The sequence below is a fragment of the Erythrolamprus reginae genome, chromosome 1 (genome assembly GCF_031021105.1).
Source record: "Erythrolamprus reginae isolate rEryReg1 chromosome 1, rEryReg1.hap1, whole genome shotgun sequence".
NCBI classification, from domain to species: Eukaryota; Metazoa; Chordata; class Lepidosauria; order Squamata; family Dipsadidae; genus Erythrolamprus; species Erythrolamprus reginae.
Genome location: NC_091950.1, coordinates 141454781 through 141470183, shown reverse-complemented (window position 1 = coordinate 141470183; position 15403 = coordinate 141454781). Strand labels below are relative to the sequence as shown.

General features: G+C 44.0%; 1 protein-coding gene across 1 annotated transcript in view; it reads right to left on the bottom strand.

Moving 5' to 3' along the window:
* The window catches only part of LOC139158748 (calcium-binding protein 2-like), a 35723-nt gene that overhangs the window by 3939 nt on the left and 16381 nt on the right, over positions 1 to 15403 (bottom strand). Inside the window, exons 2-5 of the mRNA XM_070736079.1 lie at positions 15146 to 15176; positions 11190 to 11324; positions 5703 to 5812; positions 2815 to 2962 (exon numbers count right to left, since the gene is read on the bottom strand). Of these exons, the coding sequence (XP_070592180.1) occupies positions 2815 to 2962; positions 5703 to 5812; positions 11190 to 11324; positions 15146 to 15176 (424 nt within the window). The remainder of the gene's footprint in view (positions 1 to 2814; positions 2963 to 5702; positions 5813 to 11189; positions 11325 to 15145; positions 15177 to 15403) is intronic.

The following is a 15403-nucleotide window of genomic DNA, read 5'->3' as shown; positions in this document are numbered from 1 at the left end:
CTGACATCTGATGAGTCCTGCGAATGACATTGTCCGCCCTCTTGTCCTCAGCCTTTAATCCTTCTTGAGACTCCGAAGGAACAAGGGCATTCGAGACCAGGCCGGTTACTGGTTTGTCCACTATGGGTAGCTCTAGGAGATCCTCCATGGCCTGGTCGAAGGTGTAGAAGCGCTTGTCCAGGTTAGACGGGCCCTGGGGTGTCGCAGGGTTCTCCCATGGGCGCTGTACTGTCTCTAGGAACAAGTGGGATGATGGGACATTGACAGTCTCCTGCTGTGGAAACACAAACAGGCCCCCTGCAGGCTGACCCAGAGCGGAAGGAGCTCCCTGACCTCCCTCTCCCGCCTGGTCAATGGTCATTTTTGCCTTGTTCAGCAAAGTCCTGAAGAGGGAGGATTTGAACAAACCGGGCAATGCAGGCAGTTCAGGTGGTTGTTCATCTCCGGATAAGTCCTCCTCCGCCTCGCTGAACTCATCCCTGGAAAATTCATCATCATCTTTGGACTCCAGCATGGATTGAGTGGCTGGAGCTGTCCAGGGGTCCCTGAATCTAGGTGGAGCAGGATCTGCTGGTAGCTGCTGTTGCTGAGCCACACTAGCCTGCCCCTGAGTATATGCACTAACAATTAAGTCCTGCAGGGCCTGGGGCATACTCTGCCAGGCATCCTGCGCAGTGCGTAATCCAGCTGCCGTGGGGGTGAATGTGGCTGCTTGTGACTGCCCACCTTGTGGATGGATAGGCTGTGGGGCAGCAAATGTGCAGGGCCACGTGGCTTGCTTTCCAAACGCGAGGGCCTCTGGCCTGGGAGAAATGGAGGATTGGAAAGGCCTCTCTGGTGACCAATCCCTTTCAGAGGCCGAGCCTACAACCCCTGAGGTGAAAATGGGGGAGGCTGGCGGGGGAATGGCACCTAAAGGCTGAGCAGCCGATGCAGAAGATCTCTGGGAGGCCTCAAGCTGTTTTTCAAGCGCTTTGATGCGCTTCTCCGCTTCTCTAAGCGAAGCCCCCTGGGAAGATTTAGATTTGGACTTGGAAGCCCTCTCCTTGGGGGTACTGGGCCTGTTGGCACCGGCCTCCTCCCCGGCCTGGACCGTTTGATCAGCCATGGATTCAAAACAACTCACAATTAGCAATCTGCGAGGTGAAGAAAACGACTCTGCTCACACACCACCGGCAAGAGACACGAGGACAGGGCAGAAAAGCGCCTGCGTGTCTTTGTAACCGAAATATGGCCTTCAGAAGCTGAGCCAATGGGAAAAGCCCCTCACCGGCACTGGGGAGGGGGCAGCCTGGCTAGAGCAGTAACGGCCTGCTGCTATGGCAACCCTTGATACATTTGGGCGCGAAGCAGCTCTCTCGGCCGATGTGCCTCCAAAATGGCCACCGGGCCGTTGCCTTGGCAACCCTGGATACAAATGGGCGCGTCAGGGGCCGTTCGGCTCATTGCGGCCTCCCAAGATGGCCGCCGGGCCGTTGCCATGGAAATGGGCGGGAAGCAAAGCTCTCCCGCCCTCCGGCTTGTCTTTCGTCGGCTCCCCCACTGAGCCTCGCCGCTGCCGATCGCTCCTCTCAGCTGGCAGTCGGGTTCGTAGCGCTAACCAAGATAGCGCGGAGCGGTGGGGGGGGGGGGGCGCTTGTGAAGCCCTTCAGGAGGCCCCTGTCCGAAGCGACAGGCGGCCTGTGACCTATTCGCGCCGGGAGGGGCGGACCCCCCCGAGGCGTCAGTCACCCCCTCGGCTACCGGGCGCTGCCACGGAAGCAGACAGCCCGGGGGCTCTCTCTGTCTCCCACAGGCCCTTTTCAATGTGGGGAGAATCACAGAGGAGCAGCAGCTGGCAGAGCAAACCCTCTGGAGGTTTAAACCCTGACTGCCCGAGGAAATCCAATCCCCCTGCTGCACCTGAAAGACAAAAGCAGAAGAGAGAAAAAAATATATTAGTAAATTTTATTAATAAAACTTATTGTAAAACAAAAACAAAAAAAAAAAGAACGGAGAACAAACTCAAAGTCCCTTTTACTGCGACTGAGTTTTTAGACTGAGGGGCTAAGGGGGCGGTGACTCCCTAATATTTAAATTAAACTCAGTCCCGACCAATCAGATTGAGAATTACCCATCCTGGACTCTCCTTGCAAGTGCATTGGAGAAGAAGAATGTATCATTTTTAAAAACATTGCTGAGAAGTAGGAATGGACTATAGATGCTCATTTTGTGAAAATTCATTTCATATTTTAAATATTACAGTATTTCATCACACACTAGCTCGACCAAGAAACAGATGTATATGTATTAAGGCACACCCTCTCTTTAAAAAAAGAATGAAAGAAAAATATATTGCAAAAGGCAACAGAGCTTTATAGGAGCAAAACATGATTTTGCCATTTTTCACCAAGTAAAAGTCTTCACTGAGTAAAGATTTAAAGCTGCCGTAATCATTGAGTTCACATATTTATCTTCCCCAGTTAAAATACGCCTGCCAATAGGAAAAGATAAAATGCTCTACAGTGGTTGCATTTAAAAGTATGCCCTGCTAGGCTTATAATATATACAGTAGGTATTCTGCTTAGCATTTGCTGCTTTGAAATAAAACAAAAATTTTAGCTTTCAAACTGTCCCTTTTTACTGTTTTCTCTATTAAAAAGAAATTGGTAAATCCCAACAGATAGATTTTCTGCCAGCCTGTTCAATATATTCCTTCCCAAAAACCAATTCCAAACAGTCTCTCGGTTTCAGTTCAGACATCCTCCTTTATTTGTAAAATACAAATTTTACAATTTGTACAAATTTTACCCCAAAGGATTTTTCCTATCATACCTTCGAAGTCCACAAGGCCATCCCCATTCAAATCAACATCCTGGAGAATCTCATCCATCTCTAGGTAGTTCAACTGTTGCCCTAGGAGCTTATGCATTGCTTCCCGTAGTTCAGCTATGCTGATCTGCCCATCACCATTTGTATCAAACTGGAGGGAGAAAATACAGAAAAAAACATCTTATTTCACCGTTCATTTAGTTCTCTCTCATACTTCTCCAGTCTTATTTGAATCCAGTATTGTTTTCTGTTCTTATCTGACTAATAAACAATGGCAATTGGTCTAGTGCAGTGATGGCGAACCTATGGCACGGGTGCTACAGGTGGCATGCGAGCTGTTGCCCTAGTTCAGCTCCAACGTACATGTGTGTGCCAGGCAGCTGATTTTTGGCTAGCACAGAGGCTCTGGGAGAGTGTTTTTGGCTTCCAGAGAGCCTCCAGGGGGAAGTGGGAGGGTGTTTTTACCCTCCCCTGGCTCTAGGAAAGCCATTGGAGCCTGGGGAGGGTGAAACACGAGCCTACTGGGCCCACCAGAAGTTGGGAAACAGGCCGTTTCTGTCCTACAAAGGTCCTCTAGGGAAGTGGGGGAAACTGTTTTCGCCCTCCCTAGGCATTGAATTATAGCTGTGGGCACTCACACAGGCGTAATACCGCGTGTGCATGCTTTTTCGGCACCCGAGGGAAAAAAGGTTTGCCATCACTGGTCTAGTGGTTAGGGCACCAGACCAGACAGCGAGAAATCATGAGTCCAAGTCCACCTTAGTCATCAAAGCCAGCTGACTGACTTTGGACCAGTCACTCTCAACCCAATCCACTTCACAGGGTTATTAATATAATTCTGTTATATTAATGTTTTTAATTGACTTTTTAAATTTTAATATTAGATTTGTAATGTATTGTACTATTGCTATGTTGTAAGCCGCCCCGAGTCTTCGGAGAGTGGTGGCATACAAATCTAATAAATTATTAAATTGATTATTATTGTTGTTGTTGTTGTTGTGGGGAAAATAGGAGGAGGAAGATGTTTTGGATATGTCAGCCACCTTGAGTTGTTTGTAAAAATAATAATGGCAGGATATAAATAAGTAAGTCATTAAAAAATAGTAAATACAGCCCAATGCAATGCAATACAATGCAAGACATCCTTACATATACATCCTGCCCATCCAAACAGGCTTGCATACAGCAGACATTTCAAGCAGCTGCACATGATAACATTACAATGTATAGTCATGTGAATTTTGGAAATTCAAAACCAAAATCATGCCTGAAAAAGCATTCATTACATCTATGGTAGCTGCTGCAGTTAAGAAGTATTACTTAAGAAGGATTCAGAGAATTTGGAACAGGCTCAGAACAGGGCCATGAGGATGATTAGGGATTAGAAACTAAATCTATAAAAAGAGATTGAAAGAACTGTGAATGTTGCTCTTGAGAACAAACAATAGCAACACAATTTAAATTCCTAAAATACGCTAATGTGCACAAAAGCTGTTTTTCTTCTCATCCCAGAGTCATAGACATGGAAGAATGCATTTAAATCACAGGAAGGGAAACCCTACTCAGTTTGTTAACAAGAAGAGCACGTTGACACTCCAATCATTCTGTGAGATGGTGAATTTCTGCTTGCTAGATGTATTCAGGCAAAAGATTAACAGCTACAATATATGTGAGATAAACAATTTTTACGTTTCTGTAGGTTGCAAGAGGACAATTCCTAATGGACTGAAAATAACCACTTGTAATTTTGCTTTCTCAGTTTCTCAGCTTTCTCAGCTCAAAATGGTACCATAGGGAAGGGTGTGGCTACAGACGTTTCCTTTGGCACTCCCAAGGGAAATGCCGAATTTTCAGTTGTTTGGGCACCTGGAACCATCAGAACCAAGTCAACCACTCTAGAGGGGTGGTGAAGTGGAGAGACATGGGTTGATGGTCGGGGGGGGGGGGGATCTGCAACTCTTCCAGGAAGCTGGCACCAACCCCTTGACAAGCAGTTGAAAAGAGGTGACTTGTCACCATTAGCTAAGACGGCCACAAATGAAACAATTGAAAAAAGAGTTTGTGGATTGCCTGGGTAAAAAGATCTAAGTGTTTGTGTAGGAGCAATGTGCAATTAAAGTGATGAAGCCAGGTGGGTGACTGACCAATTTAAAGATAAAAGAAGATTTAAAAGGAGGCAGTAAAAGATATCCCAGAGTGGAAATTAGTGGCTATCTAGCAACTGGGAATACCATAGAGAGAGTTGGATAAATGGAGATTAAAGCCCAAGAAGTTTGTTGGGATTTTTTTTTTTTTTTTTTTTGGCAATTGGACTGGGTGAAAATTAAAGAAATTTGGAAAAAAATAATGATTCGAAGATGATATCCCATTTGTGGATTTAAAGTATTTTGGAGAGTTTTGTTAAATAACTGGTTTGCTATATCGAGAATCCGGCAATGCCATCTACTGGTTGAAAGAAAGCATTGCAACAGTTCGTGGAAAGAAAAAAAGGAAAAAAACTTGCCGACAGCTGTGGGAACTGACCTTGTTCACAAAAAGATAACTTGGAAACTGAGAATTTGAAAGGAGTGTATGTTGAGTGTAATTTAATCAAAATTAAACATCCACAATATATAGTTATCCAGCCACTCTTTGCTCACCATATGTGATCATGCAATTTGTCACATATGGTTTTCCTACTCTATGATTCAGTGTGATTTGCTTATTTATGGCTTAGTGTGTTGATTCAACTCATTCAGAATTGTTTTGTAAGCCATAGTCTATGACTGAAACTAGGAAGATGTGGCTTATTCAGTAAATCATTATTAATTGTGAATTAAGGGAAGATAGCCAGTCTGCATATAATACGTCTACCTCTGATCCTTATAACTGTAACTATGACTGCAGCTCACCTCTCGGAAAGCATCCCGCAGCTCTTTAACCCCAATCATGTCTGCTGTCTCTGCCAACAGCTTAGGGCCCATCAGTTCCACAAAGTCATCAAAATCCACTTTTCCTCCAGCTGTAGACATATAAAGGCATTTTTCAGAAGAAGCAGGGCAACACAAAGTTAAATATTTTATTCATCAGCCAAGGCCCATCTCATACTGGGAGAAACTGAATTTCATCTTTCTAATTGTCCCCCAACAGAATTCCCTTTTAGATGGATTCTTTATATTTATTTAAAATATATAGAAGTAAAATGACTGTCTGGACTAGAATAGAACAACACAACAGAATTTGAAGAAACCCTGGAGGTTTTCTAGTCCAACCCCATGCTAGTGATGGCGAACCTTTTTTTCCTTGGGTGCCAAAAGAGCATGGGCGCGCACTATTGCACATGTGTAAGTGCCCACACCATAGTTCAATGCCTGCGGAGGGCGAAAACAGCTTCCCCCGTCCCCCAGAGACCCTCTGGAGGTTGGAAACGCCCTGTTTCCCAACTTCTGGTGGGACCAGTAGGCTCATGTTTCACCCTCCCCAGGCTCCAAAGTCTTCCTTGAAGCCGGGGGAAGGTAAAAACACCTTTTCCCATCACCCCAGAGGCTCTCTGGAAGCCAAAAACCCACTACCAGAGCCTCTGTGTGAGCCAAAAATCAGCTGGCTCACACACGCATGCATGTTGGAGCTGAGTTAGGGCAATGGCTCATGTGCCAGTAGATATGGCTCTGTGTACCATCTGTGGCACCTGTGCCATAAGTTCGCCATCACTGCCCTATACCATTTCAGACAAATGGTGGTCCAATTGCTATTTAAAAACTTCCATCATTGGAGCATTTGCAGTTTCTGAAAGGAAGTTGTTCTAACAGTCAGGGATTTTCTTCTTAGTTCTAGTTTGCTTCTCTTTTTTATTCGTTTTCCTCCACTGCTTCTTGTCCTACCTTCAGGTGCTTTATAAATAATCAGAATTTGAACGCTGTTAGAAAGTCTACACAGTCAGTAATTTTTCCTTAGCACAACCATTGGCGCATTCAGGATATTTTTAATGTGAGGCCTGTATCCAGTGAAAGGTTACCAAAATTTTTACTACCACACTGTGGGTGTGGCTTATGCAGGATGTATTTTCTTTCAACATCTTTCAGTGCAAATTGGGGGCTTTGTGGTGGAGCTCCATTTTTGCTACCCTACTGTGATCCTCCCCCCTCTGGGCAGCAGCTCACCCCTCCCTCTATCCTCATTTGAAAACAGTTGTGGCCCCTGCCAACCTATTCCATTGTCTATTTTCAATAAGCTGAGCCACTATTTTCAGCTCATCTTCAACTGCAGCAAGGGTAGGGTCACTGTTTCCAGGGCTTTGAAGCAATTTGTGTGTGGTTCTATTCTTCAATGATGGAAATTCTTGCCTCACCCCTTCTCTTGAATTCAAGGCAAACCTCCCACCTCTGTTTAACACGTATCCTCTAAGGAACTTTTGTTGCAAGGCAATCACTGGTTGGTGGGGAGGAAGAAAAAAAATCTAAACAGCCCCCTAGAGCTTTGCAGTCTGCTTGTCCCTGCAGAAAAGAAGCGAAAAAGCATTATTCTTCATTTCACATCCACTTGCTTTGCCTGGGTTACGGGGCTCCTGGGAACACTTGCAATGGGTCTTGAAAAAGTCAAAACAACATAGATCGATCTTGGCACGAGTTCACTCTTTTTAGCACAGCAACCAATCCCCATGATTAGAGCCAGTGGGAAAAGTGCCTTGGTTTCCTGCAAAATGGTCAACATGCTACCCTGGCAGCATCAACGTTCACAATCTTTTCAGCAAAATTCAGGATCTTCACAGGGTGAGATTTTGATTACATAGCAGTGGCTGCCACCTAGACTTTTTTGAGACACACAAAGGCACCCACATATATCCAAAGTTGGCCTTCTCCGGGTCCCGTCGACTAAACAATGTCATTTGGCGGGACCCAGGAGAAGAGCCTTCTCTGTGGCGGCCCCGACCCTCTGGAACCAGCTCCCCCCAGATATCAGAGTTGCCCCCACCCTCCTTGCCTTTTGCAAGCTCCTTAAAACCCACCTCTGTCGTCAGGCATGGAGAAATTGAATTTTTTTCCCTTCCCCCTAGGCTTATAGAATTTATACATGGTATGCTTGTTTGTATAATTGGTCTCTTAAATTGGGGTTTTTTAGATTGCTTTTTAATATTAGATTTGTTACATTGGGTTTTTTTTGTTGTTAGCCGCCCCGAGTCTTCGGAGAGGGGCGGCATACAAATCTAATAAATAAATAAATATCCGTTGACACAAGCAGGGGGTTCCTCTAATTGTGATAAAGGTGCACTGTCTATGCATTGTGATGTTTTGCACATGCTTATGTGCACATCCACTCATACGATTTTGCTTCTACCCATGTGCAGAAGCAAAAATATCACAGAAAATCACATGCAGGTGAGCGTCCCCTCATGCGATTTTACTTCCATGCATGTTCAGAAGGGAAAAAAAACACCCTAAAATTGGGGGGGGGGATGACCTCACGCACAGACCAACAAAGACAGCACCTGAGCTGTCGCGTACAAATTGCGCAATCGGTGGGCCACTACTGCACTACCACACCGGGGCCTATCGGTAGGAACCTACCTCTGGTTGACACCCCTGATAAGAGTGGCTCCTTTTCTAACAACTGTTCAGATTGTTTAAACAAGAACATTCCGAATATCCTTATAATTCAAACTGAAAACATGGATGGGGAAATGGGGGTGCTGGCTATTTCTCATTTGAGTAGGATGTGTGTGTGAAAGATTTCACTCCAGGAACTGCAGCAGTTTGAATTTTACTTGTTTATTTGTTTGCCTTTTCCTCACTGGTCATTCTGCTCAGGGGTGGGCTTCAAAAATTTTTGCAACGGGTTTTCTGCCCTATTGCTGGGTGGGTGTGGCTTAGTCAGTCTCCACAGCACTACAGTGTGTGGGGGGAGGGTATTTTTGCCCTACCTAGGTTCCGGAAGCTTCTTTTGAGCCTCCGGGAGAGTGAAAAAAGCCTCCCCAGGTTCCGAGGGCTCCTTCCTAAACTTCTGTTAGGCCCATTTTTCATCCTCCCTGAGCTTCTGCATGTACCCTGCACTTACCATATTTTTCAGAATATAAGATGCACCATTCCCTCCACCCCCAAAACAGGGTGAAAATTTGGGTGTGTCTTATACACCAAAAGTAGCCTCGCCCAGCCTCTGAAACTGAAGTTTTACAGGTTGGAAAAATGCCTCTGAAATGGAGGTTTCACGGGCTGAAATAAACCTCTGAGACAGAGGTTTCACAGGCTGGAGAAACCCCTCTGAAACGGAGGTTCCACAGGCTGGAAAAATCTTCTAAAATGGAGGTTTCAAAGGCTGAAAAAAGCCTCTGAGACAGAGGTTTCACAGGCTGAAAAAATCTTCTAAAATTGAGGTTTCAAAGGCTGAAAAAAGCCTCTGAGACAGAGGTTTCACAGGCTGAAGAAAATCTTCTAAAATTGAGGTTTCAAAGGCTGAAAAAAGCCTCTGAGATAGAGGCTTCACAGGCTGAAAAAAGTCTCTGAGACAGAAGTTTCACAGGCTGAAACTGGGGGTGGGCAGGGCCAGCCAGAGTGGGATTTGGAGGTTCTCCGAACTGCACAGAATCTTAGCTAGAGGTTCTCCCAGACCTCTGTGAACGCCGAGCAGCCCACCCTAATCCTGAGGAAACACTGATCGCTTCATGGATTCTTTGCATTCTCAGCATTTCAAAGATGGCAGAAGGGGAAATTATTCAGGATTGACTTCAAAGAGTTTTTGAAGTATTGTGGAAAGAAAATAGTAGTAGTTTAAAAGTACACTTTGTCTCAGCACTCAGAAAACCAAACAAAATAGTAATGCTCTGTGGAGGTGAGAAAAAGAAACCCAAAAAGTTTGCGTGGATTTTCTACAATGACCCATACCCTTATTCCACTGAACTGGACCTGCAATGTGGTTTATATGGAGCTACCATTAAAGACCACCTGAAAGCTGCAGTTAGTTCAATGTGCAGGTAGATTACTTGGTAACTGGTGGTCACTGATATGATAACCTGTGTTGTGGTTAGCTCTGGCCCAGCTCCTGCCCCAAGGACTGTGGATGTGGGGGAGACATCCACATGCTGCAGGCCTGTTTTGCCCCCCCCCATGGAATCTGCTGATGAAGGCTCCTCTGACCAAGAAGACATGAGTGACAGGGAGGAGGAGAGTGTGGCAGACAGCTCAGAAGGAGATCAATTATCTAGCTCCTCCTTGGATTCAGAACAAGAGTTAATGATACAGCCACACATGCAGAGAGTGATGCATAGGCAACAACAACTGAGAGATTATTATCAAAGAAAATGAGGCCACCTGTGGTCGGGTGGGGCTGTGGTAATTAGTGAGGCTGCTATAAATAGCAGCCTGTGGGTTTGGCCATTGTGGAGGATTATCTGATCATTGTGTTTCGTGACTGCTTTACTGACTTTGACTTTTTGTGTGCTGATTTTTCCCTGCTTTGAAACTACACCAGAGCAAAGTGTGTTTCACTTTGTGAAGGAAGAAGGACTGTGAATTGCCTCACAGCTGCAAGCTAAATATCACAGAACTGATAAGGGACTTGTACAAATTACCGGTTTGTTTGGAGACGAGTGCTCTTTGCTATACCAAAAGAGGGCTTGGTTTAAGTGAATTTTCATTATAAAGAACATTGTTTTGAATTTTCAAACGTGTGTGTGTCTGAAATTTGTACCTGTGAATTTTTGGGAGGAGTGTACCAGAGAGTCCGACAGAACAACATGACATATTTTGGAGGTCCTGCATTTCTTACCATGGGTTTATAGTTACAGTACAGTACAGTACAATACTACCAAAGATTTAAGATTTGGGGTCCTATTTTCTTGTTTAATTCATATCTATCTTTCATCTAGCTGCTCACATACATATTGTGCCCATCTGTCATTTTTATTCACCCTGAAAATCCTTTGAGGTAGACTGGGCTGAGACGCAGCGATTGGCTCAACATCAATCTGAGTTCCTTGACTAAGGATGGGTCTTTTCTGTGCCAGCCCAGCATCTTAATTGCTAGACCACACTGGCTGTCAGGTTTGTGCTGCTCTTGTTTTCTCTCCATTAATAACCTCCATTAATACATGTCAGCCTAAGATATTCCTAGTCAAGGTAGCAGATAATTTCCAGGATGCTCCCTTCATAACAAGGTGGGCGAAAGATTGGGAGGGATCAAGAGATGAATGTCAGTTTTAACATCTGGGCTGCAAAAGCAACTCAAGCATGAGAGGCAGTCAAAAGGTATTGCTGTGTATAATTCCAGCACTGAAAAGATAAAGAGGCAGGGGAGGAAAAAGCTCAGAATCCGTATTAAATGTTACTGGGAGACATTGCTCAATGTGACAGTCCTTACTGCGTAGCATTCCTTAGGCATTGGGTTGACTTATAGAAGAAAGTACGTACTAATTTGTTGAGATAATTCTATGAGTTCCATTTCAGTTGGCATGTAGCCCATCGTTCGCATACATTCTCCCAAGTCCTTATAACTGATGTAGCCATCACGGTCTTTGTCAAACTCCCGAAAAGCCTCCTTGAGCTCTGAAAGGAAAAAAGTTGTTTATTATTTATTTTATTTTATTTATTGGATTTGTATGCCGCTCCTCTCCACAGACTCCGGGCGGCTAACAACAGTGACAAAAAAACAGAATGTAAAAATCCAATATTACAACAGTTAAAAACCCTTGTTATAAAACCAATCATACATACAAACATACCATGCATAAATTGTAGAAGCCTAGGGGGAAAGATTGTGTTAATTCCCCCATGCCTGACGGCAGAGGTGGGTTTTGAGGAGCTTACGAAAGGCAAGGAGGGTGGGGGCTATTCTAATCTCTGGGGGGAGTTGGTTCCAGAGGGTCGGGGCCGCCACAGAGAAGGCTCTTCCCCTGGGCCCCGCCAACCAACATTGTTTATTTGACGGGACCTGGAGAAGGCCAACTCTGTGGGACCTAACCGGTCACTGGGATTCGTGCGGCAGAAGGCAGTCCTTGAGATAAACTGGCCCGGTGCCATGAAGGGCTTTATAGGTCATAACCAACACTTTGAATTGTGACCGGAAACTGATCGGCAACCAATGCAGACTGCGGAGTATTGGTGTGACATGGGCATATTTAGGGAAGCCCATGATTGCTCTCGCAGCTGCATTCTGCACGATCTGAAGTTTCAAAACACTTTTCAAAGGCACCAGTTATAACAAACTAAAGTTAATAGGCGGGTGAACCCCTATCCCCACCTCCTGGTCCAGAGTTGCCAGCCTGCCTGCCAGCCATCCCTTATACCAGGTGACAAGAAGGAGCCCTTCCCCTTATATAATTGTATGGTTCTTTCAGTGAGAGATCCTTTTAAATTGAAATGTGTATTTTCAGCAGCTCTGTATTTTTATATCTTCTTTTCAATGTAATGGGCTGTCAGAAACCTCGAAGACAGGAGGAAAAATGGGAGCCTTGACAACAATCTGATAAGAGAGGACTAAACCTAAAGGAAAGACAGGGGTGGAGAAAGCATCTCAGAGGGGGTCCTCCCCTAGTTCTTTGGAAACTGAAGGTCCAGGAGGGGCCAAGTGCCTTCTGACTTGCAAGGTTTTGCTATAGTAATCTTACAATAAAGATAGCATTGGTACTTTGTTGCAGTGTAGCATGCATGTTAGAATAGGATTGTGTTATATTATATATCTGGACCTCTAGCATAAAATGCTCTGCTTACCCTGATTCTATTATAGCCAGGATAGGATGAAATTAACTTGCTTAGTCTGTATTTCTGGTGAATTTGCAACAGGAAGACAACTGACCACAAAAGGGTTCAATAAACATCTCACTGATAAACAAGTATACATCACTCCAAACAGGACGTTATACGATCAAAGGGGGAAATTTACATTGCCTGAAGCAAAACAGGATGAGACTTTGACCACAGTAAACAGGAGATTGGTTGTGATAAGGCAGGAGGCTTCAGAGAAATTAGGTGTGAGAAACATTTGCTCAAAGGAAATTATTCAAGGAAATTGGTTTGTGATATCTGGGGAAAGGAAGGACTCAAAGATATGTCATGTTTGAAGTTATGTTATTGGATGTTTGTATATCACTTGACATGTATGTGTAATTATCCCCATCTGCATATGGTCCCAAATAAAAAGGAGTGCACAGCTCAATACTGTGTCACATCACCCAGAGAGAAAATGTGTCCCAGTCTTCTTCTTTCTAGGATTGGCGTTCATGAGTGACCCCCCTTGGCTGGGTTGCTCTAAGTCCCTCTGAAGACATTGTCCTCCTCAGGGACTTTGCAGCACCTCAGTACTTATGGTTTTAGTTTCATACGTGCACCATTTTGAAGAGCTAACAGCCACTGAATATTTTTGTAGTGGTAGCTTAAAACTGCAAACTGAGTTTTGCATTTTCTCTTTCCCGTTTTAATAATTTTTTTTATTCTAGACAAGCCTTGCGAGATTGATGAATCTCACAAAGGGGTGGCATCAATGACCTTAGTGGCAGGGCTCAAGGAGGTAGAGCAAAGGAATTTATACCTTTTTTGGATATTTTCTTCTTCTTTTTTTCTTAATAAAGCAAATAGTCAACGACGATCCTATTTCTCTCTCACCACATAAAATCTCTCTGGTAAAAGTAATCTCACTTTTTTTAAAAAAAAAGCTCATGAACCCAGGCAAAATGATAAAATCATACAAAATCAGAACTTTTTACAGCAAAAATGGCAAAAATGCACTATCACGCGGGATGGAGATGCCTATAAAGTTGTCTGGTGGGACCCAGGGGAAGAGCCTTCTCTGTGGCAGCCCCGACCCTCTGGAATCAACTTCCCCCGGAGATTAGGATTGCCCCCACCCTCCTTGCCTTTCGCAAACTCCTTAAAACCCACCTCTGTTGCCAGGCATGGGGAAATTGATTCCCCTGGCTCCTTACTGCTTTACATATGGTTTGTATGAGATGTATGATTGTTTTTTATATTAAGGGTTTTAAATTGTTTTAACCATTGGATTTGTACTGTTTTGTTGTTGTGAGCCGCTCCGAGTCTCCGCAGAGGGGCGGCATACAAATGAAATAAATAAATAAATGAATGAATGAATGAATGAATGAATGAATGAATGAATGAATAAATAATAATATAATGGTACCACATCCTTCTAACAACAGAACAGTGACCGTAGAAAGACAAAGGAGGCCTGGCACTATCTGGTAACCTTCTCCCACGCCTTCAGCATGAGTTCTGCAGGATAATATAATTTATATAATTTATATATAATTTATGTATGGTGTGTTGTGTGCATGTTTTTTAAATTATGGGTTTTTAACTCCGTATTATTAGATTTGTATTGTACATTGTTTTTATCACTGCTGTGAGCCGCCCTGAGTCTACGGAGAGGGGCGGCATACAAATTTAATAAATAAATAAACAGTTCTGGGCTTTTCTGAGACTCCTTTGGAGGAGGGAAAGCCGCCCTGAGTCACTGGAGAAGAGCTGAATATAAGTCGAATCAATAAATCAATAAATCAACCAAACCAATAAAAGATGAAAATACTTGTTTGTTTGTTTGTTTGGATTTGTATCCCGCCCCTCTCTGAGGACTTGGGGTGGTTTACAACATGTAAAAACAATATAATTCGAAAATCCAATAACAACTAAAACAACCAATCTAAAACCACAATTTAATTTAAAAATAGTCATTCCAATCCACCAACATACTTCCCATTCCACATACATTCAACCATAGGCAGGGGTTGATGATTAGTGTCCCGCCAAGCGACATTCTCTAGTTCAGTGTTTCCCAACCTTGGCAACTTGGAGATATTTGGACTTCAACTCCCAGAATCCCCCAGTCAGCGAATGCTGGCTGGGGAATTCTGGGAGTTGAAGTCCAAATATCTTCAAGTTGCCAAGGTTGGGAAACACTGCTCTAGTTGATGGGACCTGGAGAAGGCCCACTCTGTGGGACCTGACCGGTTGCTGGCGCTCATGTGGCAGAAGGCAGTTCCATAAGTAAATACCTTAAATGACACTATGGAATGAATTCAGTCTAGGTCCTAGGATTAAGAACTGTTTTCTTTCAGGGAAGGAGAGCATATCAAAATAATATAGTGACCAGCGTGAAGTCCTATGCTGCCCTCAACTGCCAGCTTGTTCTCTGTTTTTGGACATGTCTTTGAAGAACCTTCTCAGCTGCCTGCAGGGCTCTACACCAGTAGTTTCCAACCTTGGCAACTTTAAGACTTGTGGACTTCAACTCCCAGAGTTCCTCAGGCAGCTTGCAAGGTTGGAGACCACTACTCTAGACTTCAGATCAGAGTACAGATCAGCTGATCTTGGAAAGACCTAAAAAAAGAATAACGAGAAAGTATTTTTCACTTTACCTTCAATTTCTTCTGCTCTCAGCTTTCGGTCCTAAGGAGAGAACAAGAGTAGAAGCCAGTGAAAAGACAAAAAAGAAGAAACAGTTTGCAACTGATGCTTATTTGAATGCCTTTTAGGTCTGATTCTCACATCAGTTTGTAACCTTCAAATGGACAAAACAGTCCATCAGAAGGACGACCTTTTCCTAGAAGTTTTGAATTAAGGTATCTCAAATGGGCTCATTTAAAGAATGCAGCTAGAATCCAGGATCCATTATT